A 26,049-nucleotide genomic window follows, 5' to 3' on the forward strand; every position below is an offset into this window, starting at 1 on the left:
GTGCCCAGGCCCTAGCTGTCAGGGAGGCTGGAAGAGTGCCAACCTGGCATTTTCTGCTCCTTTCACAGGTGGCACATCAAGGGGCAAATTCCTGGGACACCGGGCTCACCCGAGTGGTCTGACGGCTTCCCACTGCCCTTAGTGTGAAACCCAACTACCTGCCCTCCCCCATCCTTGAACATGACCCCTGCAGACAGCAAACCTTCCCCGCCCCCAGCTAGTGTGGGTCCTCCTTCATTGTGCATCCCAGTAGCCCCAACTTTCTCTTTGCATTGAGAGCAAGTCTTTTTGCAGATGGAGGGGGTAGGAAAATGTACCCATTTTCCAGAAACCCCTCAAGTGTCTCATCAGTTGCTCAGTAAGTATTGTCAATGTTGTTGCATGCTGAGATTTTCACATTTACAATACCTCAAATTAAAATACATTTGGGTTTTTTTTTTTCCAAAAATCCTATCACTTTTTAATGCTGGCACTCTCACCAAGGATGCTATAGGCTTTGGAAGCATGACAGCTCTTGGTCGCATGGCCCCACTCCATGCATCACACACCTTAAGCAATGTTCAATCCCAGGAACTGGATGCTAGTGACCCCTTTAGCATAGTCAAGGGAAAAAAAAAGCATGACTAGGGGCGCCTGGGTGGCTCAGTCGGTTAAGCGTCCGACTTCAGCTCAGGTCACGATCTCGCGGTCTGTGAGTTCGAGCCCCGCGTTGGGCTCTGGGCTGATGGCTCAGAGCCTGGAGCCTGCTTCCGATTCTGTGTCCCACTCTCTCTCTGACCCTCCCCCGTTCATGCTCTGTCTCTCTCTGTCTCAAAAATAAATAAACGTTAAAAAAAAGCATGACTACACCCGCTCAATTTCAAAGGTGACAGGACCATCCCAAGATGAAGACCAATGGGACCGCAAAACTTTGTAATTCACCTGTAAAATAGAACGGCCCTCAAAAACATCCTATTTTTCCTGTCAAAGTGCCTACCCTACCCTGTCACTGGAGAAGCCTCCCATGGGTGCTGAACAAGAATATTTTCTCTGGCTCCCTCTCCCAACCCCAGGTGACCCCTTCCTCGACTGCCCACAGCAGAGGCAGCACTCAGCTGAAACATTCAATGAACTTTATTGAACAGAAACATTTGCTGAAACCATTGAAGAGAAGGAGTGACAACACAGAGAGGAACGCCGAACAGCCACTACAGCCCACAAGTCACAGCCCCCCTCCTCTTGGGGTCCCAAATGAGGTGCCCCTGTTCCCCCCAACACCGTGGCCCTCCCGCCATAGTCTCCCTTCCTGAGGGCCCCACGATCGGCCTCTGGCCAGGATGATGGACGCTGGCCATGGCCCCTCACTCCAGGGCACTCTCCCCTCTGGCCGACATGCTGGGGCCTGGCCCTGCCCTATGGCCTGCACAGGACAGTCACAGGACGCTGCAAAACGCAGCATGGGGCACTCAGACAAACCAAAGAAACTGAGTCACAAGTAACAAGAGAGTGGCACATCACAGCACGGTTTCCACGGAGACTCCCGAAGGCCACCTCTGTCCTTGGTCCAGTTCCTCCTTCCTGAGGTCGCGGGGTGAGCACCAGCCATGCCTTCTTCTGTCCTTCCCACCAGCTCCTGGGACTGGGCTTCGACAGGTCTCCGGGGTGGGGTGGGGGCGGCTGCTCAGATAAGAACACACACACATCTCCACAAGAACAAGCAGCAGTTGGCCTAAACCTACACCGAGGAAGCAGAGGCTGAGCTCACGACACCACACAACAGCGAGCAGAGCCTGGGCTCGCACTGAAGCTCGTGGCACACACCCGGGGCTGAGAGGTGGCTGCTGCGTTAGGCCAGGACACCCGCCGCGGGCTCCTGCACACCTCAAGGCTCTGCACGGGAATGGTAACTAGGGTGTGTGTAGGGGGAGCTGGGGGGTGCCACTTGACACGGGGGTCACTAAGGGGCCTACAGAGACACAAGTGGGCTTCCCAGAGCGTGGAGCGACATGCTCCAGGAGTCAGTGAACGAGGGTCCCCCTCTTGGGCGGCCCGAGGGGCCGGCACCCTTGAGACGGCTCCTAACATCTCCCAGGCCAGTGTGGGTGGCACACATTTTCAGGTGCCCCTCACCTAGGCTAGGGCCAGCCACTCAGGGGTGCTTCCCAGGCTGGCTGCCTGGACTGGCAGGGTTTCGGGCTGGGGCTGGGGCTCGGGCTGGGGTGGAGCTGCCATGGGAGGGGGCACCTCTCCCTGCCCCACTCTGCATCAAGTATGGTCATCCTGGTCCGTTGGAAGGGCTGATGGTGGTGGCCATGGGGTCACCAAGGCCTGGTGGTGCCTTGGGAAGATGGGGTCCTGGGAATTTGGGCTGGGTGGGTTGTTGCCTCCATGTGGGGAGAGGCTGCTGCCCTGGCGTGGCCTCCCCCTGCCTCCAGAGCGCTGCTGCCTGAGAGGAGAGGGGGCCCCTGGGCCTTCTGAGCCTATTTGCCCGAGGAGGACTTGGGGGGCCTCACCTCCCCAGCCCCGTCCTCGTTTCCCGACTCCCCTGGGATGGGCTTGGGCCCCTCCTCCAGGGGCTCCCCAGCCTCCTGGTCTCCTGCCTGGGCGAGGCCCTCCGGCTCACAGCCAGGACCTCCCGGGCCCTCCCTGGAAGCGCTGCCCATCTGGGCAGGGGTGGGGCCCCCAGGGGCCTCTGAGGGCTTTGCCTGATCTAGGCCCGCAGAGGCGGGAGCATTTCCATCTTCCTGCGTGGCAGGGAAGATCTTGGGGGCCTCCTCAGGGACGAGGGCTGCCCTGGCGGCATCATGGGCTTCAGGAGCAGCCGTATCAGCTTCGGCACTGCCAGGAACTGCCTCACTGGCCCCCAGGTTGGCCAGGGCAGCCTGGGAAGCATCTTCCCTGGCTGGGGAGGCTTCGGCAACCTCTCCACTGGCCCGGGCAGCGGCCAGGCCTCCGGTGCCCACACGGGCCCCCTCTCCCACTTGCAAGTGCTCACTCCTAGCTGCGGTGGCCTCCCACGCCTCGGTCTCCTGAATGAGCCGCAGCATCCCCAGGAAGCCAGGTGGTCTCCTGTCCAGCCGCATCCTCCTCAGCTTGTTCTCGAGCATCTCGTTGGGGCGGGCCCGCATCAGCACCTGCCGGGTGCGTAACTGGTCCGCAAGGCTGGGATGGATGGCCCCCTTCTCCACGGCCGACTGCAGCAGGCCTTCCAGGCGAATCACATAGACAAAGAGAGTCTCCTGGGGCCGCTGGCCACAGGTCAGGAACTTCAGCCGTGCCGTCGTGGGGGTGTCCTTCCTCCCAAACACCTGGACCAGCGCGGCCAGGCAATCCTGTGCAGGGACGTCAGGGTTTTCTGCCAGGAGGCCGCACACCAGATCCAGTGCGGGGCCACCCAAGCTCTCCATCAGCCTCCTCCTCCTCTCCCTTTCTGTGATGTGGCACCACAGGTACAGCATGTCACTGGCGTGATCCAGCCAGCTCTCAAAGGACTCTTCTTCTCGGTGTGGCTCTTCCATTCCAGGAAAGGTTCTCAGTTCCATAGAGGCCCTGTTTTCCAGCACAGGCTGCCAGGCCGGGCTCCAAGGCTGGGTCCAGGATCTTCCCGCACCTATGGCTCCTGCCGCACCCACAGCTCCTTCCTCCCCTGGAGGTCCCGCCTCACCTGCAGCTCCTGCCACACTCACAGATCCGAACAAACCTGCAACTCCTGTGTCCCCAGCGGCTCCCTCCTCATCTGACTCTCCTGCTTCCTCTTCAGGCCCTGCCTGGCCCACAGTGGCTGCCCTGCCTCCAGTTCCTTCCTCGCCTCCAGCTCCTGCCCCGCCTCCAGCCGCTGCCTCCCCTCCAGTTCCTTCCTCACCTCCAGCTCCTGCTTCACCTCCTGCCTGGCCTCCAGCTTCTGCCTTGTCTCCTTCCTCACCTCCAGCTGCTGCCCAGCCTCCAGACGCTGCCCCGCCTCCAGCTGCTGCCTCGCCTCCAGTTCCTTCCTCACCTCCAGCTCCTGCCTCACCTCCTGCCTCGCCTCCAGCTTTTGCCTTGCCTCCTTCCTCACCACCAGCTGCAGCCCCGCCTCCAGCCGCTGCCCCGCCTCCAGCTCCTGCCCCGCCTCCAGACGCTGCCCCGCCTCCAGTTCCTTCCTCACCTCCAGCTCCTGCCTCACCTCCTGCCTGGCCTCCAGCTTTTGCCTTGCCTCCTTCCTCACCACCAGCTGCAGCCCCGCCTCCAGCCGCTGCCCCGCCTCCAGCCGCTGCCCCGCCTCCAGCTCCTGCCCCGCCTCCAGCCGCTGCCCCGCCTCCAGCCCCTTCCTTGCCTCCAGCTCCTGCCTCGCCTGCCAGGGCAACCCCTGCTTGCCTCTGGGTCTGTGCAAGGAAATTGAGTGTATCCTCTGACTCTGATTCCGGGGCCTGGGGCAGAAAGACCACAGTCCAGGGTCCTCCCATGCCTGGTATTTGTCGGGGGATCACACTTCGGTTTAAATACTGAGCCATCTCCACCAAGGCGACCTTGGATCTGAACTCCTTTCTGAACACCTTGCCCAGCACTCGGTATCTGCCCAGGGGGTGGAGGGCAGCCTGCACGGCCTCCTGGAATTCCTGGTCCTCACAGTCGTCGGGAATGCCCAGGATGAGCAGCGAGCGCTGCTCATTCACGCCCATCCACCTGCACCAGTCACGCAGCACTGCCAGTGCCATCGCCACTGCTCACAACCTGAGGGTGGAGAGAAATGACTGGAGAGGGGCACAGACTGTCGCAGTGTGAGCCCAGCCTGTGAGGGCAAAGGGGCGAAGGGTGTGTCCAGAGCACCCCCGCCCCCCCGCCCCACCGCACAGCCAAGCCCATCCTCCTCACGGTGGTGGCCCGCTCTGCCTCTCCTCCTGTTTTGTTTGATTTTTCAAAAACTTTTTTGATATATACTAGTTTATTTACTAGATACAGAGCTAGTCACCTTTTCTATTTTTTTCTGGCATCACCTTTAGGAATTGCTGTTTCTCCCGAGGAATATGTCAAGGTTTCAAATTTTTTATGTACTTTTTTCCATAATATTCTCTCCCTTCTCTTTTTGATGTCTGTCTGATACTGGTAGTGTTCCCTTCCTTTTTTCTTGATTACACTCAACAGGGCTTTACCACTTTTGTTTCTCTTTTAAAAAAAATTTGGGGGGGCACCTGGGTGGCTCAGTCAGTTAAGCCTCCGACTTCGACTCAGGTCATGATCACATGGTTTTTGAGTTCAAGCCCCATGTCGGGCTCTGTGTTGACAGACAGCTCAGAGGTGGGAGCCTGCTTCAGATTCTGTGTCTTCCTTGCTCTCTGCCCTTCCCCCATCCCTTCTCTCTCTCTCTCTCCCCCCCCCTTCTTTCTCTCTCTCAAAAAAAAAATTTCTTTTTTAAATTTTTTTAGGTTTGGGGCACCTGGGTGGCTCAGTCGGTTAAGCGTCCAACTTCAGCTCAGGTCATGATCTCCTGGTTCACGAGTTTGAGCCCGGCGTCAGGCTCTGTGCTGACAGCTCTGAGCCTGGAGCCTGCTTCAGACTCTGTGTCTCCCTCTCTCTCTGCCTCTCCCCTGCTTGCGCTCAGTTTCCCTCCCTCTCTCTCTCTCTCTCAAATGAAAACATTAAATTTTTTTTAAGTTTATTTACTAATTTTTGAGAAAGAGAGAGCTAGGCAGTGTCAGAGAGAGAGGGAGAGAGAGAATCCCAAGCAGGCTCTGCACTGTCAGCACAGAGCCCATTGTGGGGCTTCAACTCACAAACCGTGTGATCATGACCTGAGCCAAAACCAAGAGTCGGACACTTAACCAGTGAGCCACCCAGGCTCCCCTTGTGTCTCTCTTAAAAACAAAAGCCGACATATGGCTTTGTTAAATGTCTCGATAATTTGCTTTCTAGTACTGATTTCTTTTCTTAGTTATAGCATTTTTTCAGCCAGCTAATTTTGCATTTACTTTATTCTTCTTTTTATAGTTTCTTTGAATGCACCATTAGGTCATTGACTTTATGCCCTTCTTCTTTTCTAATATAAATATTAAGAACAATACATTTTCTTCTGATTGCTTCTTTAGCTGCCTCCCAATAATTTCAGTAAGTCGTAGGTTTATTATTCAGTTTGAAATATTTTCCAAGTTCCTCCGTGCTTTCTTCTTTGAGCCACGAGTTTCCAAATATTTAAAAATATGTTACCGTTACTAATTTTAAATAAAACTCCCCTGTGACCAGAGAACTTATGATGTAAAAGCACAATCCTTTAAAACTCATAGAGACTTTTTTATGGCCCAACATATGATGTATCTGGGTGAATTTGCAAAGCACTTTTGTAAAGAATCTGTATTTTCTGTGGAGGACAAGGTCGTGCCCCTCCCACGGCTAGAATCCTTATTCCATCTCCCATCTCCCAGGCGACCCAGAGCCCCCCGGGACCCCACCCAGAACCCCTCCCCCATGCACCCTGGGCCAGTGGCAGTACCTTCCAGCCCATCCCCCTCCCCGCACCCAGGCTCACAGCAGGGCGGCAGCACCCTTCCAGTCCCCGGAAGCAGGGCTCCCCGACACGCTTAGACATTAACCTTCCTCTCCCACCTCCTCACAACCGGGAGCTCTCCGTCCCCCCTCCCAACCTTTACCCCTGGCTCCCTTGCTCTCCACACCCTCAGTCAGTCACCCTCCCTTGTGGTCCTCCGAGTCGCGCACCCACGTTAGCCGTCCCCTCTAGCCTCCCCACACCAAGGAGTCCTCCCACCAGCGCCTGCTGGCTGGGGCCCTTCCCCCCGCCCCCCACGCCCACCCCGAGCAGGCGCCCCCTTCTTGCCAGGGGCAGTTGGCGCCCTTCTTTCCCCGCTCCCCCTTCCGCCCCTCACAGCCCGGTAGCTTCCCCCCCCCACGCCTCCCAAGTCCTAGGGTCCTCCCCTATACCCCCCACCTCAGCAGGGCGCTCTTCCCCCTCCCCCTCTGCCCCCCCCAGTAGCCGTTAGTCCTCCCACCCAGTCTGAGCGCCGGGCACCCTTCCTCTCCCGCACCCCCGACACCAGTAGTCAGTAGCTCTCTACCCTAGCCCCTGAAGCTAGCCGCCACCGCCCAGCGGCCAACCCTGCCCTCTCACCACCCCACCAGGGAATCGTCCCCGCCACCTTCCTCCCCAGCGGTGCTCCCCTCAGGCCTCCAGCCTCTGGCACCAGGGAGCCCTCCTTTCCTGCTCCTCACAAGCTTAGCTATTAGGCCCCACCAGAGCGCCCAACCAGACACCCCTCAGCCAGCAGGCCTCCTCTGGACCTCCGACATTGTGGAATCTTTCGTTCCCTCGGCCGCCCCCCGCCCCGCTCCCACACCGCCACGGGCGTCCGCGTTGGTTCTCCTCTCACCCGGAAGCATGCCCACCGTCCCCCCACCCCCCACAGCGAGGCCTCCATTCAGGCCACGAGGCCTCTATTCCGGCCACCGCTCCCCAGAGCCCTCTACTCGGCCACGAGGCCTCTATTCCGGCCACAGCCCCCACACAAGGCCGCTATTCCCGACACCAGCACACACCCCCCCCCGTGTGTCCTGTATTCCAGCTACCGCCCCCCCAGCCCTCTTTTCGGGCCACAAGCCCTGTATTCCGGCCACCGCCACCCCCCCCCAACCACGAGCCCTCTACTCTGGCCACTGCCCCCCCCCACGAGACCTCTATTCAGGCGAATGCCCACCCACGAGCCCTCTATTCGGGCCACAAGCCCTCTATTCCGGCCACCGCCCCCCTCCAACCACGAGCTCTCTACTCGGGCCACCGGCACCCCACCACGAGCCCTCTATTCGGGCCACAGTCCCCCCCTCCCACGAGCCCTCTATTCAGGCGAATGTCCCGCCCACGAGCCCTCTCTTCAGGCCACGAGGCCTCTATTCCGTCCACCACCCCCCCCCCCAGCCCTCTTTTCGGGCCACAAGCCCTCTATTCCGGCCACCGCCCCCACACGAGCCCTCTACTCGGCCACGAGGCCTCTATTCCGGCCACCGCCCCCACACGAGCCCTCTATTCGGGCCACCGCCCCCCACCACGAGGCCTCTATTCAGGCGACCGCCCCCACCCGAGCACTCTATTCAGGCCACGGCCCCCCCCACGAGCCCTCTATTCAGGCGACTACCCCCCCCACGAGCCCTCTTTACGGCCAACGCCCCCCCCCGACGAGTTCTCTATTCCGGCCACCGTCCCCCCCCTCACGAGGCCTCTATTCCGGCCACCGCCCCCCCCAACCACGAGCTCTCTACTCCGGCCACCGGCGCCCCCCACGAGCCCTCTATTCGGGCCACGAGGCCTCTATTCGGGGCACCCCCCTCCCACGAGCCTTCTATTCCGGCCATCCTCACCCACCTCGGCTCCCCGCCCGGGCACCCCCACCCGACGCCGCCGGGAACTCCGAAGCCCTGGCGCTAACACGGCCCGCGCCCACCCTCTTACCTTCTCCAGCTGGGGGACCGACCCCACGCTCCCACTCACAAGGGTCTGAAGAACTCGCCTCAGCCGCACAGCCGGGAACTGCGTGGCCGCCTCTCCCAAGCACTCAGTGCGAAGGCCACGCGGGCTTCCACCTCTCCCAGAAGCCCCCAGGCCGAGAAGCTAGAAAGTTCTCGGCGACGCGCTCTTTACAGAGCAAATGATTGGACCAGGAGGGCACGTGAGGAGGCAGAATGTTACTGTAGCGACTGGGCCTCGCGAGCCGTGGGGGCTCGAGGTTCCAAGGCTCGGAGCCTGCAGAAGGCTCCCCGCCTTCACTTTGCACCCGTACGACGGCCTACCGACAAGGCAGTGGCATCGGAGGGACAGACCTGCAGACCCAGGGCTCATCGTGGCGAATCGGGCAGAGTTTCTTCAGAGGTGGCTTTCTATGGTGGTTGGTAATGTCACAAACATATTCTCTATTTCTATTGATTTCGGATCTAGCTGTTTCAACTGCTGAGGCAGAAATGTTAAAATCTCCACCTATACTTGTGGGAAAGTCTGTTTTTCTCTGGAGTCTGTCAACTTTTGTTTCATGTATTTTGCAGCCCTTTTATTGGCTGCAAGGACGTCTATCAGTTCTGTGTTCCTGATTAATTGATGCTTACATCATCATTACCTTTTATGTCGGGTGATAGTCTTTGTCTTTAAATATATTTTGTCTAATTTAATAGAGCCATTCCCACTTTCTTAGGTTTACTATTTGCATGCTATATAATTTGGGATTCTCTCACTATCAACATATCAGAGTCTTTATTTTTATTATTTTTTTAAATTTTTTTAAATGTTTGTTTATTTTTGAGACAGAGACAGAGCATGAACGGGGGAGGGGCGGAGAGAGAGGGAAACGCAGAATCCGAAGCAGGCTCCAGGCTCGGAGCCGTCAGCCCAGAGCCCGACGCGGGGCTCGAACTCACGGACCGCGAGATCATGACCTGAGCCGAAGTCGGACGCCCAACCGACGGAGCCACCCAGGCGCCCCATATTTTTAAATCGCATCTCTTGTAGACAGCAAAATCCCCGCTCCTTCTTCATTCTGACAACCTGTGCCTTGCAGTTGCAGTGTTTAACCCGTTAGCTTTGACTATACCTTTTGAACGGGTGGATTTCGGTGTGTCTTCTTACTGTCCGTCTCAGTCTGCTCATCAGGCTGCTATGACAAAATATCACAGACTGGGTGGCTTATAAACAACAAAATATTTCTTTCTCACAGTTCTGGAGTCTAGGAAGTCCACGATCACAGTCCTGGCAAATTCTGTGTTGGGTGAGAGCCCGCTTTCACAGTTAACAGCCAGCCATCTTCTGCCCACGTCCACAGAAGTGGGTGAGGGACCTCTCCGGAGTCTCTCTTATGATGGATGGCACTAACCCCATTCAAGGGCTCCTCCCCACGACCTAATCACCTCCCCAAGTCACCTCCTAACTCGCTGCGATTGGGATTTAACATGTGAATTTGGGGGAGGACACGAACATTCAGTCTGTAGCACTGTCTGTCCATCTATTTTTGTTCCTATGTTCCCCTTTTCCTGCCTGAGATAATGAATTATTTAAAATTCCACCGTAACTTATCTATGGCTTTTTTAGGCAATTATCATTTTGCATTGTTTTTACAGTGGTTCCTCTACAGACTACAACGTATACCCTTAACTGTTCACTTGTCTACTTGAGGTTAATGTTGTACCACTTGACGTAAATGTAAGAACCTTCCCACCATATGGATTCATTCGCCCCCTACCTCATCCCTCATGCTGCAGTCGCCATATGTATTACGCCTACCTCTATCATAAAGCCTACAATACGCTAGTATAGTTTTTACTTGACATGGTCATACGTACGATAAAGATATTAAGAGCAAATAAGTATTCTTTAATAGTTGCCTACATGTTTACCATTTCTGGTGTTCTTCGTCTCTAACCAAAAAAAAAAATCAAATTTTCCCTCTACTGTCATGTTTCTTTAGAAAGACTCCCTGGGGTGTCTGGGTGGCTCAGTCGGTTGGGCGTCCGACTTCAGCTCAGGTCATGATCTCACGGTTTCTGAGTTCAAGCCCCAAGTTCAAGGTGAACAAGGCACACATCCTCAATTTTGGGCCTTTCACATGGGGATTCCATTCACCGTGGCTGGGGACTCAGGAAGAGCACCAGACTGGGTAGAAAAGCATGAGTTGCATTTTGGACATGTGAGTTGGACGCATCCAAGTGGAGATGTCTAGAATGCAGCTGGATAGAAGGGGCAGGAACTCTGAGGAGACGTCTGGGCTAGGGAAAGAGTGGGGCATTATGGAAAGCTCCAGGTGGCCCGGGGATGAGTCCACCTACAGACGTGTCTCACCTGCCCCTCCTCCCAAGTGTAGACATAGGCCTGGGGACGGGCCCCTAGTGGGAACAGGCAGTGGGGGGCGAGGTGCAGCTGGCTGCAGGTCGACCTCAGGCTGAGTAGCTGCCCTAGGCTGCTGGAAGGTGAGCCTCCCGTCCGCCAGGACACCTCGGAAAAGCTGGATAGCTCTCGCAGGTCCCTATGATTGGTGACCCTTCTGGCCACAGCCCCTGCTGCCCAAAGGAATGCCTGGAGACAGGACACTGCTGGCTGCTCTCCCAGCAGCCATTCGCCCTTACTTCTTTGCTCTGAGGACCCCTTTTTTGTTTAAGTGTCTGTCCCTCCCTCACACAGCTCAGGGCATGATAACCCCCAATCCCCAAATCCAGAGGCAGGTCCGATTGGTCCACGGCCAGCGGCGCATGGCATTCCTAGGGCAACTATTAGTGATCTGGGCAGCCCACCACCCAAAAGGCCCAGCAGGGTGGGAGGAGAGGACTCACATTCTGTCTGAAGAGGAGGGCTTCTCTTTCTTTGGGCAGGAAGCACGTGGTCCCAACTGCTGCTGACAGACCTTCCCCAGAGCACAGACAGCAGCCTGACTCTGGAGCCAAGACTCGATGCTACAAGGAGGCTGGGTCGGGGCGCCTGGGGGGCTCAGTCGGTTGCGCGTCCGACTTCAGCTCAGGTCATGATCTTGTGGTTCACGAGTTTGAGCCCCGCGTCGGCCTCTGTGCTGACAGCTCGGAGCCTGGAGCCTGCTTCGGATTCTGTGTCTCATTCTCTCTCTGCCCCTCGCCCACTTGTGCTCTGTCTCCCTCTGTCTCTCAAAAATAAATAAATGCAAAAAAAAAAAATTAAGAAGCAGGCTGGGTCTTGGGGCAGTGTAGCACCTAAGGACACAGAGTGGGGGGGGCGGGGCATGAAGGGACAGTGGTAGGCACATTGGGAGGGTCAGTGAAGGGACGGGGTGGCCATACTGGAAGGGACAGTTGAGGGACAGTGGTGGCCACACTGAGGAAGGACAGCAAAGGAAAAGTGTTGGCTCCCCTCTGGGAGATTCAGCGGCCAGAGCAGCAATGCCGTCATCGGCAAAGCCCCAGCTCCAGCCTGAGCTTCAAGCCCACAAAGGCCAAGGTGGGCTGTTTGGAAGGGAAGGTTCTGCTCCCTCCTGGCACCCAAGCCCGACGCCACTGCCCCCACCATCCTCGCTACGAGCGCCCCATCAAACCTCAGGGACCCCAAGGGTATGAGGACTGGCCCCCCCATGTGACATAACATCTCCCCCCGCACGAGCCACTCAGTGTTCTGACCCTCGCGCCGGGTAAGGAGCAGCCTCCGTGACCCGGCACACTGACTGCCACGCGCATTCCCAGCTACCGCACACCCCAGGGCCCCCGTCTCCCAACAGGACGGTTTGGACCGCCCCCTCCTCTACCCGCAGGCTCCGCTCCATCCATGCCACCTTCACCACAGGGGTGCGCAGGTGCGGGGACCTGCCTAGAAACAGCTTGTGCTGTCCATCTGTCCACAAACCAACTCACCTCCCATGTCAATCCCGGGCTCTGTCTGTCACCCTCAGTTGGTGTCAAGGCTTCGCACGGGCCCCAGACCGCCCTCCTCCATGGGAGGAATGGGCTGGCAGAGCAGGTCGGCCACAGCGTAGGTGGCATGGGGGGCAGGGGCGGCGTCCTCCCGCAGGCACCACCCCAGGCCAGCCACCTGCGACTTTGTCCCACGGCCTTCTCGGGCCTGGCCTCCCTGCACCTGGCTCAGACCCCACCTTCCCCAGCGAGAGGTTCACTCACTTCCACTGATGACTTAGATTCCCCTGGACTCCTTCTTCAGTCCCCTTCCCCACTGGGGTCCCTGGGACCTGCTATCCTCAGGGCACCATCCCCTGCCTGCAGTGGGTGAGGCTGCCTCTCTCCAGGAAGGTTCACCCTCCTCCCACAATGAGGGGAGGCACATGGGAGGAGAGAGGGAGCAGGACGGCCCTGTGCCGGTCACTGTTGGAGCTGACCGGGGCGTCCACAGCCTTTTGTCATATTACGCTCTCCGGGCTTGGCGTGTGTTTGAAACTCTTGGGAATAAAAAACTTGAAAAAAGGCTAGAAGGGAAATTTTCCTCCTGCTACGATGGTGGGCTTATCAGTTTCTCTTCGTAGGTCTATCACCTCTGCTTTAGGCATTCTGACGCTGTTCAGGCTAAGTGTATAGTAATGCCACCACCACCGACGTGAGAAGCCCAAACAGTCGAACACAATGACACATCGTCCCTCTTTTCTTTGTCTTCACAGCCCTGTTACAACCATTCCACAGTGGGTGCTGGCGCGCACTCCTAGAACCTGCTCCTGGCCTGCGGCTCTCACGCCCATCCTTCCATAAAGGTTGAATGTTCCAGGCCAAAGGGGCTACCTTCCCTGAGTCTGTCCCACCCTCTGCCATCCAATGACTACCAGCTGATGTGGGGCGGGAAGGCCCAGTCCCTTTCCCTCAGCAGGCTCAGCCCATTCCCTGGGATGTGGGTTTTCTGGGGCTGCTGCCGTGAGTTCCCACAAGCCAGGTGGCTTAAACCTCTAGGAGTGCACGCCCTCGTGGCTCTGGGGGCCAGAAGGCCAAACTTAAGGGTGTTAATAGGGCTGTGCTCCTTCCAAAAGCTGGGAGCAGGGGAGCGTCTTTCTCGCCTCTCCCGGTCTCGTGGGGCTCTCAGCATTCCTGGACTCGTGGCCGCACGCCTCCATCCTCTGTCTACGCCTCCGTGCGGGCTTCTCTCCGTGTGTCTCTTCTGTCTCTCACAAGGACCCGTGTCATTGGATTTAGGGCACACCTGCAGAACCCAGGATGACCTCCAGATTCTTAACCTCATCACACCTGCAAAGACCCTTTTTCCAAAAAAGGTCACAGTCACAGGTTCCAGGAGTTAGGATGTGACACATCTTTTCAGGGGCCACCGTACACCCAACTAGACCTCAAGAGCCCAGGCCCAGGCCTGCCCAGCCAGTCTCCCCGTGGGAGGGTCAGAGCCCGCAGCGAAGGACCACAGGGGACTCTTCTGCCTCTGTTCCGGAGAAGGGCCCCCAAAGCTGTGTTGCCCTTGGCCTCCTGCAAGGCCTGCTCCCTGCAGCCAGAAGTACCCTGAATGAGTGTCCCAGCTCTCCCCCTGAGCCAGGGGCAAGTAGCTGAAGGCCTCTGGCTGCAGACCAAGGCTCTCCTGGCCAGGGCCTAGGGCCATTTGAAAACAAGAGATGCCCGAGCTCTGCTTTTGTGAGGAGGGGTACAGCTCAGAGGCAGAAAGGGTGCCCACCTCATACTCACTTCCCAGCCCCCCGCCCCGGCGGGGAGGGGGGTGGAGGGGGTGCTGGGTGGGTGAGACACGCAGTTCGCCGGTTCTTCCTCGTTGCTTTTCTTTGCCAGCCTCTTTCATAGTCCTGACCTCAAGTAACCCATTATCAGTGGAGCAAGTGTCCCGAGTCAGCCCTGGATTCCAATCCTGGCTCTGCCACATGGACGGTGGCCTGTCGGAAAATGGAGACCCCGGTGCCCAACCTGCAGCCCAGCTCAATGGTCACGAAAAGGTCTGGGGGGCAGGGGCGGCAGATGGAAAACGGGTGCGGCTCTTTCCTTCATCTGTCTGCACACGGACTTCCCCAAGGTCCCGCCTCAGTGCACCCCCTTTTCTCCTCTTTGCCCTCCTGGCTTAAGTGCGTTGGTCTCTTACTGGATGCCCCACAGCGTCCCATGGATCCCCGATGGATGAACAGATGACTGGATGGACGCAAAACCCCTGCGGTCTGACCCACGGGAGGTGCTCGGCCAATGCCGCCCCTCCCCTGGCCCCTTGGGGTGGGGGGTGGGGGGACCACGGCAGGCGGGCCACTGCTACTCAAGTCCTGGAAGCAGCGCAGATGGGAAGCAGAAGTGCCCCTGGGTGCGCTGGCAATCAGGTCAGATCCCCCGTGGGGAGCGCTGGGACCCGCGCGGGGCCCAGCCGCCCTCCCGCTGCGACGCGCATGCTCCATGCCCCCCACCCGCCGCGCCTGGTTCCCACGCCGCCCCGCCGCTGCCGCCGCTGCCGCCGCCGCCGCCGCCGCCGCCGCCCCGGCCCCGGCCCCGCCCGCTCCCCGCCCGCCTCCCGGCCCTGCTCCTGGCTCTAGACAGAAGACGACGGACAGCCTCGCAGAACGCGCCTCCTGAGAGCGGCGCCCAGGGACCAGGTCGAGACCGGGCGGGGAATCCCGCCATCTCCTGGGGCCGCTGTCCCCGAGGGCTTCTCGGAGGCGGCAGCCTTGGCCTTGGGCCTGCCGGGGGCGGGGGGGCGGGGGGGCAGGGGGTGGGGGTTGGGACCGACAGCCCGGCGGCGGCCCGCGGAGCCCAGGTACGCGGCCTGGCAGGACTGTGGCGGCCCAGAGCGGGACGGGGTGGAGGCGGGGCGGGGGGGGGGGTGCGTCTCGGCAGGCAGGTGGCCATGGGGCGAGGGAGAGAGCCCCTGGAAAGCAGCCTATGTTTGTTGACTGCGATTCGCCTCTGATCCTGGAGCTGGCAAGGGAGTCCCCGACGGGTAAGTTTGGATTTTGCGCCCCTGTGTGTGGGTGCGCTGGGCAGGCTGGCAATGCGAGGTGGCGGCACTCCTGCTCAGGGGCACCTGGCGAACTCAGCAGGCACAGGCGGTAAGGGTCCCAGACGAGTCCTGGCCGCTAGCTATCAAGGGGGCAGGGGGGCGGTGGTGCTCCCCTTTGGTGAGACCGCTGGTGGTGAGGAGCTCCCCAGAAGAAGGTGTAAGAAGAGGAAGCCAGGGGTGGGATGGAGGGCCCGCAAGATCAAGAGAGGGAGGGAGCGAGCTGAGCAGGGAAGGAGCTCCAGCAGTCCTCCGGTCCCACAGATGTGTGCCTGGCAGCCCCTGCGGGCCAGGCCCCTGCAGGCGTTGGCGATATGGCAGGGAAGAAAATGGCAAAACTCGCCCCACGTGGGTCCAGGCCTAGTGGCAGGGCGCACACGACAGGACAGCAAACATCTTAAATGAAGGATGATAGAGTGTGTTCATCGGTGGTAAGTGCCCTGGGGAAACTAGAGCAGAGGGAAGGAGGTGAGGGGTTGGGTCGCAAGTCTGAGTAGATGAGGGTATTTCAGAAAACCTCGAAGGAGATGAGAGTGTGTACCGGGCAGAGGGAACAACCAGTGCAAAGGGCCTGAGGTATGAGTGGACTGATGTGTGGAAGGGAATGCTCAGAGGGTGGTGTGGCAGGAGCAGAGGGAGCAAGCAGGTGGGAGGGGGGCAGGGCGAGGCCAGGAGGGGCCGCATGGGTCCACTCTGAGTCAGATGGGCACCCCGGGGAGGGCCGTGAGCAGGCAAGGACAGAACCCCATTAGGAGGTGGCCCTGTTTACCATCAGTTCAGCCTCTGCCCCTCCCCCACCCCCCACCGCCCAGGACAGGGGAGACCCCAGTTGCAAGGCTGATCCTTAGATGATCCTTAGAGGGCTTTGTTGGGTGGAGCAGCGTGGAAGGCCCTGGGGTGACCTGCGGCCTCCCTAGGCCCAGGGCCCTGGGGCCGACCCACCCAGAGGGCTGCAAGCGCTGCGGTCCCCAGGGAAGGCTGCCGGAGCCAGGAGGAGGCAGCCGGGGTCTCCAAGTGCCAGGCCTCAGAGGAAGTCCGCCAGGAAGGAAGAAGCCTGACTGCAAGAGGCCTGGAGCCACTCCTCCTCACAGATGAAGAAGCCCCAGTTCCTGATCCCGCCTGTGTGGGGTCGCCTCCTGCCTTTCCTGGGGTTTGTGTTCAGTGTTCTTTTCCCGGGGAAATAGCCCCATCTCCTGGTCTTCTGTAGGCACCAGCACGAAGCCCACTCACTGGCTGCCTCCTTTTTTTTTTTTTTTTTTTTCAATTTTGTTGAAATCTTTCTCTATTTTTGAGAGGGACAGAGAGCCACAGAGCGCAAGCAGGGGAGGGACACAGAGAGAGGGAGGCACAGAATCCGAAGCAGGCTCCAGGCTCTGAGCTGTCAGCACAGAGCCCGATGCGGGGCTCGAACTCACGAACCGTGAGATCATGACCTGAGCCCAAGTCGGAGGCTTAACCGACTGAGCCACCCGGGTGCCCCTCCCTTTTCATTTTGAACACCGGCAAGCAAACAGACGAAATCGAGAGGACAGTCTAAGGCAGCGCAGGTGCCCACCCCCGGGGCTAGCGGCGGCCTCCAGCTTGCCTTGTTTGCTTGTTTCTCTCTTTCTCAGTTTCTCCCTCCCTTTGTCCTTCTATCCTTCGCTCCCTGCTTTTCTCGCTCTCTCGCTCTTTCTCTCTCTCCTTTTCCCTTTCCTTTGTTTTTGCTGAAACAGTTTACAGGAAGCGTGCATACCATTTTCTCCCTACGTGCTTCAAGAAGGAAGGACATTTCCTCCCATGACCCAGTGCCGTTATCCATCCAACCCATGCCCAGCGCGGGCGCCTGCTGTCGTCTGAGAGCCGCTGCACAGTCACCCTCCAGGCCCCCACTGCCTTTGACTCCTCCTTCCTTCACACCAGCATCTCATCAAGGACTTCGTTACACTTGACCATTGGCCGTCTGGTTATCCTTTCATCTGAAGCAGCCTCTCTCCCCGGCCTCGTCTTTTCCCCCTGACGCTGAGACACGCAGGAGACCGGGAACAGCCCACCTTCTGGATTGGGCCGGTTGCTCCCTTGTAGCTAGTGTCTTGAAGTGGTCCCTCTGTCCCCAGTATCCTTTATAAACTGGGTGTGGGGGCACAAGGCTGCATTAGAATTGGGTCAAGCTTTGGCAAGAGCCTTCCTTGTGCCCTCCCTGGGGTGGCATCGTCACAGCAGGCGTGTCCGACCTCTGTCCAGCAGCCATTCGCTTAGCTTTCTGTCTCGTGACCAGCGGTAAGCAGGGGAAGACATCTTGACATCGTGTGGCTATCCACGCCTCCTAGGTCTGTCACCCGGCGGTTTTCGTGTCCACTCCGCCTTAAGGGATTCTTTCTATCTGATTAATGTAAATGTCGCCATCAGACACATGAGTTTATTTCTTCTGGGCTAGTGTTGATTGACAGCTCGTCACTGGCGATAAGGGACCTTCTTGCGGCAATTTAAATGCTCCGGGACCCCGTCCCCCCATCCTCTCTCCTGTAGCGTGAGTAAGCTGTAGTCACCCACGCAGCAAAAGCATCCTGGGCCCGCTCCCCACCAGCCACTGCCTGGCTCTTCTGCTTCCCCACCGGGGAATTGAACATTCTGGCCTCCAGCTGGGTGCGGAGCACATCCTTGGAGCAAACTTTCTTTGGCCCCGCTGTTTCCTGGCACTGAGAACCGATGCGGAGGAACCAGACACTGCCCACTCTGTCCATGACATACTCTTCCTGCCCTTGGTGTGAGCCCCCGCTCCCTCCTGTCCCCAAGGCGCACACGTGGTCTCTCCCCTTTTGCACCCCCACCCCGGCCCCAGTCTCAGCCCCGGGACCGCCCGGCTTGGGCCCACCCAAGGGCCAGATATGAGCCATGCCCTTAGCCTGCTACTCTCTTTGCTCACCCGCAGCCTTCAGCTCTCAGCCTGAACGTGACTCCTTCAGAGAGCACCCCTCCCCTAGCTACTGTGGCTCCCTCCATAGTGCGTTTCACTAGCCTGGTCTTCCTCTTTTCCTTGACAGTGAGGCTGTTTACAGGTGGAGTGGTATGTGTGTGTTGGGAGGTTTTCTGTAAGGACCCTGACCTGAGAGGAAAAGGGGTCAGCAGTGGAGCTTCCGGGGATGGCTGGAAAGTCGGGGTGCAGGGGTCCTGCCCCCATGGGAAGAAAGGAATGAGAAAGAGGAAGCCAAGGCTCGCCGGAGGTGGGCAGGACTCCCTGTCTGGCGGCCCACCGCCCAGGTGAGGGGAGAGGGCGGCAGCTCGGTCTGGGAAAGTGTTATGGGTTGGATTGTGTCCCCCAAGAAAGATGTGTTCGAGTCTTGCCCGCCAGCAGCTGTGACTGGGACCTAACCTGGATGAGGTGGTGCTGGACTAGGGCGGGCCTCATCTCGCACTTGGCTTTTGCCAATCCCCTTAGCTTGTTTGTACCCCCGCGGTGGCAGCCGTTCTCTTGAAGGCCGGACCCAAGGTGAGCGGGGCTCCCTGACCGTCTCCATCCGCCCCCTCATCATGCCCCAGCCTCACAAGTCTGGCAACCCCGAGTCTCCCCTTAGCTGCTGAGTTCTCTGAGTCCCCACCCCCACCCCCACCCCACGTTTGGTAGCCGCTCGCCCATCCTGCGACCCATGGGGGTGAATTCCCCTGCGGCCCCAGGAATTTCTCATTTTAGGTGCCGGTATCGTTTGAAGACGTGTCCATGTACTTCATCAAGACAGAATGGAAGCTTCTGGACCTCAGTCAAAGGATCCTCTACAAGAGAGTGTTGCTGGAGAACTACCGCCATTTGGTGTCGCTGGGTAAGGACCTCACACCCACGTCCAGTCGCCGCTACTGGATCTCTGAACGGAATCGCTTGTTGGTTACTGTAAGCCCGAGAATACGTGCATTGACCCGTAAGTGGTAACCGCATGGGCCCCCATCATAGTACTTTTGCATAGAAAGTCGTGGGTTGACTAGACCTCTTCTACCCAAAAGGTGGACGCACGTTATCCTTGAATGTGTATGTGCGCTCTTTGAGACTTCATTTATTTTTATCAAGGCTGCACTGTACAGAGTTTAGCAGTTTCTGTTCCTTGAGCCAAGCCAGGCGAAGAGGCCCAGGAGAAGAAGTGCGTTGGGTTTTGCAGCATGAATCAATCCAGAAAGGAGCTGGGGTGGGCCCCCCCCTCCCCGCACTGCGACTCACTGCAACTCACTGTGACTCACTGAGACCCACTGCCTGCGGGGCTGCAGGGGGCCTGTTTCCTCCATTTCTTCTCTCCAGATTTAAACTCTATAATCTAACCACACACAGGAGGACTACTTTCTTCCCCTTGGTTCCTTCTGACCCTCACTGGGCAGATGCAGGGTTCACAGCGCAGTTCTGGAATCGTCAGTCCATGCCACATGTCCCAGCAGCCTCCTGACCTCCCTGCAGGCCAAGGAATAACACCGTTATCCTGCTGGCCCCAATCACCACCTGCTTGGGGCTCCCCGGGGCCTGCCTGGCCCCCATGCATCCAAAGTCCTTTGCTTCCTTAAAGGGACTCTGCACTTTATCGGGACCTTCCCGGGGCAATCTCTAGAGAGTTCTTTGTTCTCTGTTCTTGAAGATGCTGACGCTGGGCTGAGTTCAGGAGTGACTGATCTGCTTCGTTTCCATGGACAGGACTTTTAGCCTCCAAGCCTCACCTGGTCTCCTGGCTGGAGCAAGGGGACGGGCCCCAGGCAGCAGACATCCACGGGACACGGGCTGCTGCGGGGGTGAGGACGGGTGAGTGAGGGCTGCGAGGCCGGCTCGCCTGAGCCTTTTGGCAAGAGTGGCCACCCGAGCAGGGCAGTGCGGCCACCTCGGGTGGGAAGTTCCCGTTTGTGCCAGACTTTACTCTCCCGAGGAGTCCCTGTTGAGGCGCCAGATGGAAGGAGCGCCTCCTGCTGCGTCACACCAGTTCTGGTACTTCCAGCTTGTTCCCACCACTTCCCCTCTTGCCCTCCTGTCCGCTGACGGTCGTCTTGCCTCTTCCCCCATGTCCTCGTCTCCCCCATTCATTCCTTCTCGGGTTTGGTGTGAGGGTGACAACAACAGACCCTAAACAGAGCTCCGGGGAGAGGGTGACACTGTTTGGTGTCTCTGTCTCTGTAGGTGACGGGATAGAGAACAGGACGTCGACTTCAAAGCAGAAGCATCGCCCCCAAGAGCTCCCGAGGACTGACCCTTGGGGCGGTAACAAGAGCCAGGTGGCCCGGCCAACAGGGGAGACCGCTAATCGCACAGGGAAACATGCTCGTTCCCCACAGACAGGTTCTGGCAGGGGTGACCAGCCTGGGGAGAGAGGTCAAGGCGGCTCCTCCGGCGAGGGAAGAGCGATGAGCTAGAGAAGACAGGATGGTGTGAGGCGGGATTAGGGTCTCGGGCCGCGAGCTGCGCCGGGCGCCGACAAGCGGCACCTGTGTCCGCAGTGTGGGAAATCCTTCAGTCGCGGCTCCAACCTCCTCAAGCACCGGCGCACCCACAGCGGCCACAAGCCCTACACGTGCGGCTAGTGTCTCAAGGCCTTCAAGGGCGCGTCCCAGTTCATTCGCCGCCAGCGCGTCCACAGCGGGGAGAAGCCGTTCGCGTGCCAAGAGTGCGGGAAGGCGTTCCGGGGACGCTCTGGTGTCAGCCTGCACCGCCGGGCGCACGGCGGGCGCGAGCGGCCCTACGCGCGCGGCGGGTGCGGGAAGGCCTTCGGAGGCGCTCCCCCCTCTTCAAGCGCCGGGCGACTCGCGGCGAGGGGCGGCCCTGTGGGCGTCCGCACTGCGGGAGGGTGTTCCGGAGCCGCTTGTCCCTCCCGGAGCACCGGCGCGCCCCGGGCGGCCAGCGCCGCCTAGCCTGTGAGGGGACGGTGTGGCGCGGCGGCCCCCACGACAGCCGCAGGGGTGGGAAGCCCTCGGGGAAGAGCGACGGGGGAAAGGCGCCGGCCTCTTTGGGTGCGAGGGCCAGAAAGTCCGGGGACACCGCGAACGCGCAGCCACTGGCAGTGCAGCCTGCTGGCCTGGGAGAGGGCCCGCTTTAAAGCCTGGGGCCTCCCGCTCCCCTCTGCCTTTGATCCCTGAGGACGCGACTGAAGCACAGAGACCTCAGGACAGATCCACCTTCTGTGCTGGAACTGCCCAGATGCCCCTCCCCGACGCGGGTCAGCGCCGCGCTCCAGCAGGGCCCTGTTGTGGGCACAGCCGCCTCCGATGAGGGACGAGCAGTCTCTCTCGTGTCGTGGGACCATCCGCTTCGCCCCAAGACTTCTTGGTGTTTCCAGGTAAAAGCACTAAAAGCACTTTAATCTTTTCAGAGCTCATAAACGGGGGGGACGTGATGGAATTCTACAACTAGACTGTGGCCGGCCCGTGACATCACCTCAAACGCATCAAGAAACCGTCCGAAAACGGCCTTGGGCGAACACATTCGTGGACAGCTCACGCCCAGGTGCCAGGCTGCGGGAAGCGGTGTCTCCTCTCTAAGCCCGCAGCTCCACGGGAAGAAACGGGACACGCTGCCATCATGCTGACTGGTGACCTGCTCTTTTTCCAGGCCCTCTGTCCCCGTGCCAGAGAGGCGCAGGCTTCTCCTTTGAGAAGCCGCCCCTGGGCCCATATTCTCGGAGCCCTGGGGCGGGGCGGGGGAGTCGGGGGACACTCTGGTCCCTCGCAGGAGCGGGCTCCGGGCAAGACCCCGCACCAGCTGGCCTGCTGCTATCCGTCTCCTCCTGCCCGGTCTCCCGGGCTCACCCTACTCACTGCCGTCTGCCTCCCACACCCCGGCAGCAGAGACCAGCCTGGCCTCTCTGCCCCTCCTCCCCACCCTCAGTGCCTAAAGCTTCATACTTAGCTGCTCTTCCTCAAGCGGCCACCTCTTGTGGCTGGTGCCGATCAGGAACAAAACGAGACGGGCTACGAATTTGCACAGAGCATGCCCAGTGATGGCTCTCTCATCGGACCTTTCGTATGATATTTCTTACAATGCTGCACGTTCACTTGCTTTCAGCATTTTTGTATTCAGGAGTAACGTAAGCTAGAGATTTGGGCCATATAAGGAAGGGTGTTGGTGAATCGCTCCTGAAATAAGAATCCCGCCAACCCTCTGAGAAGACCTCAGGCAGGAGAAAGAGACACCCGATGGGTGTGGTGGTGAGCCTGGCCGCTCTTCTCCCTCCTCCCCCTGAGCCCCATGGAAACAGGGTGGCCCCTTCCAATGGCACTTTCCTGCAGCCTCCTGCTGGCCAGGGGGTGGCGGCTGCTGGCAGGCTCTGCCCTGTTCTGTCCGCACCGTCCCCAGAGCCAGGTTCAGGAGTTCGGCCCCTGGGTGCTCTCAGCCCAGCGTCCTGGTTGGCTTGCCTCCTCCTTCCAGCCCCCTCCACTGCCGGGACCTCTGGCGGGCAACTGGTAGGTATGCTGGGCACCCCCTGTGGGCCTCCGAGGATCGTGTGTGCCTTCCCTGCCACACAGTGAGAGGCTCAAAGCACCCTCAGGACAGTGTGGGGAAGATCTGGAAATACAGGATTTCTTCCGAGCATGCTTGTTGGAGCTCCGGTCAGTAGGATGACTCCAGGAGCAAGAGATACAGATAGATAGATAGAAACACATTGACATAGAAGTTTTATATAGCTATATTAAAATGATTTTTAGACACGACTTACGGAAAGTTCTAGAGTTCTTGCAACTTGCTTTTATCTCAGAGCCCTTTCACAGGGTCTGTGTCCCCTTGTCCTTCTGCTCTTTGTGTCACGTTCATCTTTGTCGGCACTGCAGAAACAGGAAGTATTAAGGCCACTGTCTCTGAAGTCCACGGACAGGGCATGTGGAAGCGCGTGTTTTTATGAGGCGCTACCTTTGCCAGGGCTGGGGTGGATTCAGGAAGCCAATCCCCAGTGCAGAACAAGAGACAGTGGCAGGAGGCATTGGGGCGACAGCTGCCACGCGGTGGTGGGAACTAGAAAGAGATCAGATCCCGGGGCTCTGATGTCTGTTTCCATCACCGTAGTAAGTGAGCCGTCTCAACTCTGCAGGCCAGTCAGTAACCGGCTTCACTAAAGAAGAGTCGTAGCCCCCGTGGAATGTCATCCCATGGGTTCTACTGGATGAGCCACCTTGATTTTGTGGTTTTCTTTCTAATGTGCTCTGAAATTGGGCTCCCACAGAACTGGATGCAAAAGCTCACGCTACTGAAGGACATCCTGCCGGCTTTCCAGTCCCTTCCCCAAGAACTTCCCTGGACATCGGCCCCGTCGCGCTTCTCGACTGGTGTGCTTCAGGGATGGCCCCGTAAGACACGGTGCCAGCGCACAGTGTGTCTGACGTTGAGACCACTCGCCCTGTGAAACTGTGCAGACTTTCCAAGAGCCATTTAAATGCCGTGGCGGTGCCTCCACGTAACTGGTGAATTGCCCCGGCCGCATTCATTTACTTTGGGCGCGAGCAAATGAGGGTCTAAGAGTGCTGGCCTTAAAGGAGCCCTCTCGTGGTGTCAAGTAACCAGATGGCAGTTGGGCCAAAGGTCCCAGGAAAAACTCTAAGTGTGGAATCGTGGGGGAAAGCCAAGACAGTACGTTGGCGTGAAGGGAAGGCAGAAACCCTGGAGGGCGAGACACATGGGCATCCAGAGCTGCCACCCCCGGCCGGTGGGACACCGTGACTCAGATCAGGAAGGACAGAGTGGCGCATCAGTTCCCCGAGAGACCCAGCTGTGTCTTCCTCCCAGGTGCTTCTTCAGGCAACATGGCGGCACGCACACTCACTCGGGTGGGTGCCCCGTCCAGCCCCGTGCGGGTGCCCCGTCCAGCCCCGTGCGGGCCTGTATAGAAGGTGGCTCCACCTTCACCCTTCCGTGGTTTGCTTCGTGGCCTCCCGCTGTGGGAGGACTCCAGGGTGGACACCTGTCTGTACTATAGGCCCTGCGACCTCTCCATCTCCGTCTTCCCCCAGCCATGTTTGAGGTCCTCGGCCCTTTCCTCTGTCCTTTATCTCTGATGGTCATTGAGCCACCAGATCCCATCCGCCCTCGATTATGGTTGCCCCAGCTGTGCCTGCCTGCCTGCGGCCGTGTTTGAGTTGCAAGGGCGGTCCTGCAGTTGTCACCTGACTGACGGAAGCATCCTTGTCTGGGGCTTTACGTAGGCCCGGGAACATAGCTCTCTGCAAAACGGACCATGTCTACAACCTTGCTCGGATTGTAGCTCGCGAGACTAGCTCTGCTTTGCGAAGCTGGCAGGTGCTCCAAACAAAGAGATAGGGAAAGCTGTGTTCCCTGTGACTGTGTGGCTGTAATCCCAGACTTGCCCCCAAGGGACGGAAAAACAGGCCTGGGAAGGGGGCTCTCAGGATTGTGTTGCCATTGTCGCCAAACATCCTTAGCTTCTACATGTTTGCTTTGCTCTCGCTCCCGAGGTTGGTTCTGCTGGTGTTATGGCAGCAGGGGCGCAGCGGGATGCCTACGGCACGGCTGATTCTCCGTGAACGTCTCAGGACGGGCCAGGACCTTCACTCCTTTCCTCAGCCGGAGTTGCACAGCAGGCTTTCAGGTGGGGATGCTACACGTATGTCTTGTCAGGCGGCAGAGACAAGTGCGTCTTGAAGCCACGGCCAGAGCGAGCAGGAGGGGAGCTCTTGAAACGGGAAGGAGAGGTCGAGGGATTTCAGGCAGGGTAGGGGGAAGAAGAGGGGGCACATGGTGTGGTCAGGAACCCCCAAAGAGCAGAAGGACTTTGGTAGGACTGTTGGGGGGCAGATGGTCATGAGAAGCAGAGTGCAGAAAGCCTCGGATGCCAGACGAAGAACTTTCATCTCCACCTGCTTCCTGATGAGGAGCGATTTTTTTTTAACATGAAAGAATTATTCTAACATTGAGGAGGGGACGTTAGTGTATATTATAACCGCTAGAGCGCGTGACTTTCAAGGCTGGCCACCAAGTATACACACGACAGTCAGCCAGATGCTTCTGATGTTCATTAGGTGTTGACCTGGGATGCTTTGACGTGAGCACCTCAAATGACGTTCCCAGGAATTGCCACTTGCTGTGGGCTCACTAGCTCATCCCCTCTCATGCTCCTACTGATGTGTCTATGACTTCACAACACAGGGACCCCCCCCCCAGGATTTGCAGGTCGCCGATTCATCTTTCTTTGACCGCCTCATGTAGAAGTATCATCCTGCGTGGGCGACAAGACCTGTTGAATGCTTGCTAGTGGACATTTGGGTTGTTTCCAGCCCGGGGCCATGACAAATAAAGCTGCTATGAGCACTTGAGTGCAGTTTGTGTGTGTGTGTGTGTGTGTGTGTGTGTGGATATGTCTTCATTTCTCCTGGGCGTATGGCTAGCAGTGGGGTAGGTCTCATGGTAACTCTACGTGTAACTTGCTGACGAGCCGCCAGACTAAGTTTTCCTAAACACCTGCCCCGTTTTACATCCCTACCAGCAGCGTCTGCGGGTTCCGGTTACGACACGTCGTCCTTAACGCTTATCTGTCCTCTTCATTCCAGCCATCCTGGGGGAGGGGTGGGCGGGGGCGATGAAATGGTATTTAATTGTAGTTTTAATTTTTATTTCTCTCTTGGCTAATGATGTTGAGCGTCTTTTCCTGTCCTTCTGAGCCCCTCATATATCTTCTTTGGTAAACAGTCTGTTCAAATCTTTTGCCCATTTTTAATTGATTTATTTG

At 58.4% G+C, this 26,049-nt stretch overlaps 1 protein-coding gene and 1 long non-coding RNA gene across 9 annotated transcripts; one reads left to right on the plus strand and one right to left on the minus strand.

The window, feature by feature from the left end:
- Positions 1-1,098: 1,098 nt before the first annotated feature.
- Positions 1,099-8,554, minus strand: PNMA6E (PNMA family member 6E). The gene is made up of 2 exons (XM_042975067.1): positions 8,408-8,554; positions 1,099-4,689 (listed from the first exon to the last, which is right to left on the minus strand). The coding sequence occupies exon 2, from the start codon at positions 4,671-4,673 to the stop codon at positions 2,460-2,462; it is 2,214 nt and encodes a 737-aa protein (XP_042831001.1). The 5' UTR covers positions 4,674-4,689; positions 8,408-8,554; the 3' UTR covers positions 1,099-2,459.
- A 6,666-nt stretch (positions 8,555-15,220) lies between these two features.
- On the plus strand, positions 15,221-25,863 carry LOC102964006. Of its 8 annotated transcripts, none has more exons than XR_006213487.1 (8): positions 15,221-15,810; positions 15,892-15,955; positions 16,297-16,529; positions 17,095-18,848; positions 19,050-19,176; positions 19,972-20,132; positions 20,502-22,777; positions 23,533-25,863. It is a non-coding gene; the product is annotated as an uncharacterized LOC102964006 (long non-coding RNA). The 8 variants fall into 8 exon arrangements; XR_006213489.1 differs by having other exon boundaries at positions 20,502-21,654; XR_006213485.1 differs by having other exon boundaries at positions 15,221-15,322; positions 15,628-15,810; positions 20,502-25,863.
- Positions 25,864-26,049: the final 186 nt, after the last annotated feature.

This window comes from Panthera tigris, chromosome X (genome assembly GCF_018350195.1).
Source record: "Panthera tigris isolate Pti1 chromosome X, P.tigris_Pti1_mat1.1, whole genome shotgun sequence".
NCBI classification, from domain to species: Eukaryota; Metazoa; Chordata; class Mammalia; order Carnivora; family Felidae; genus Panthera; species Panthera tigris.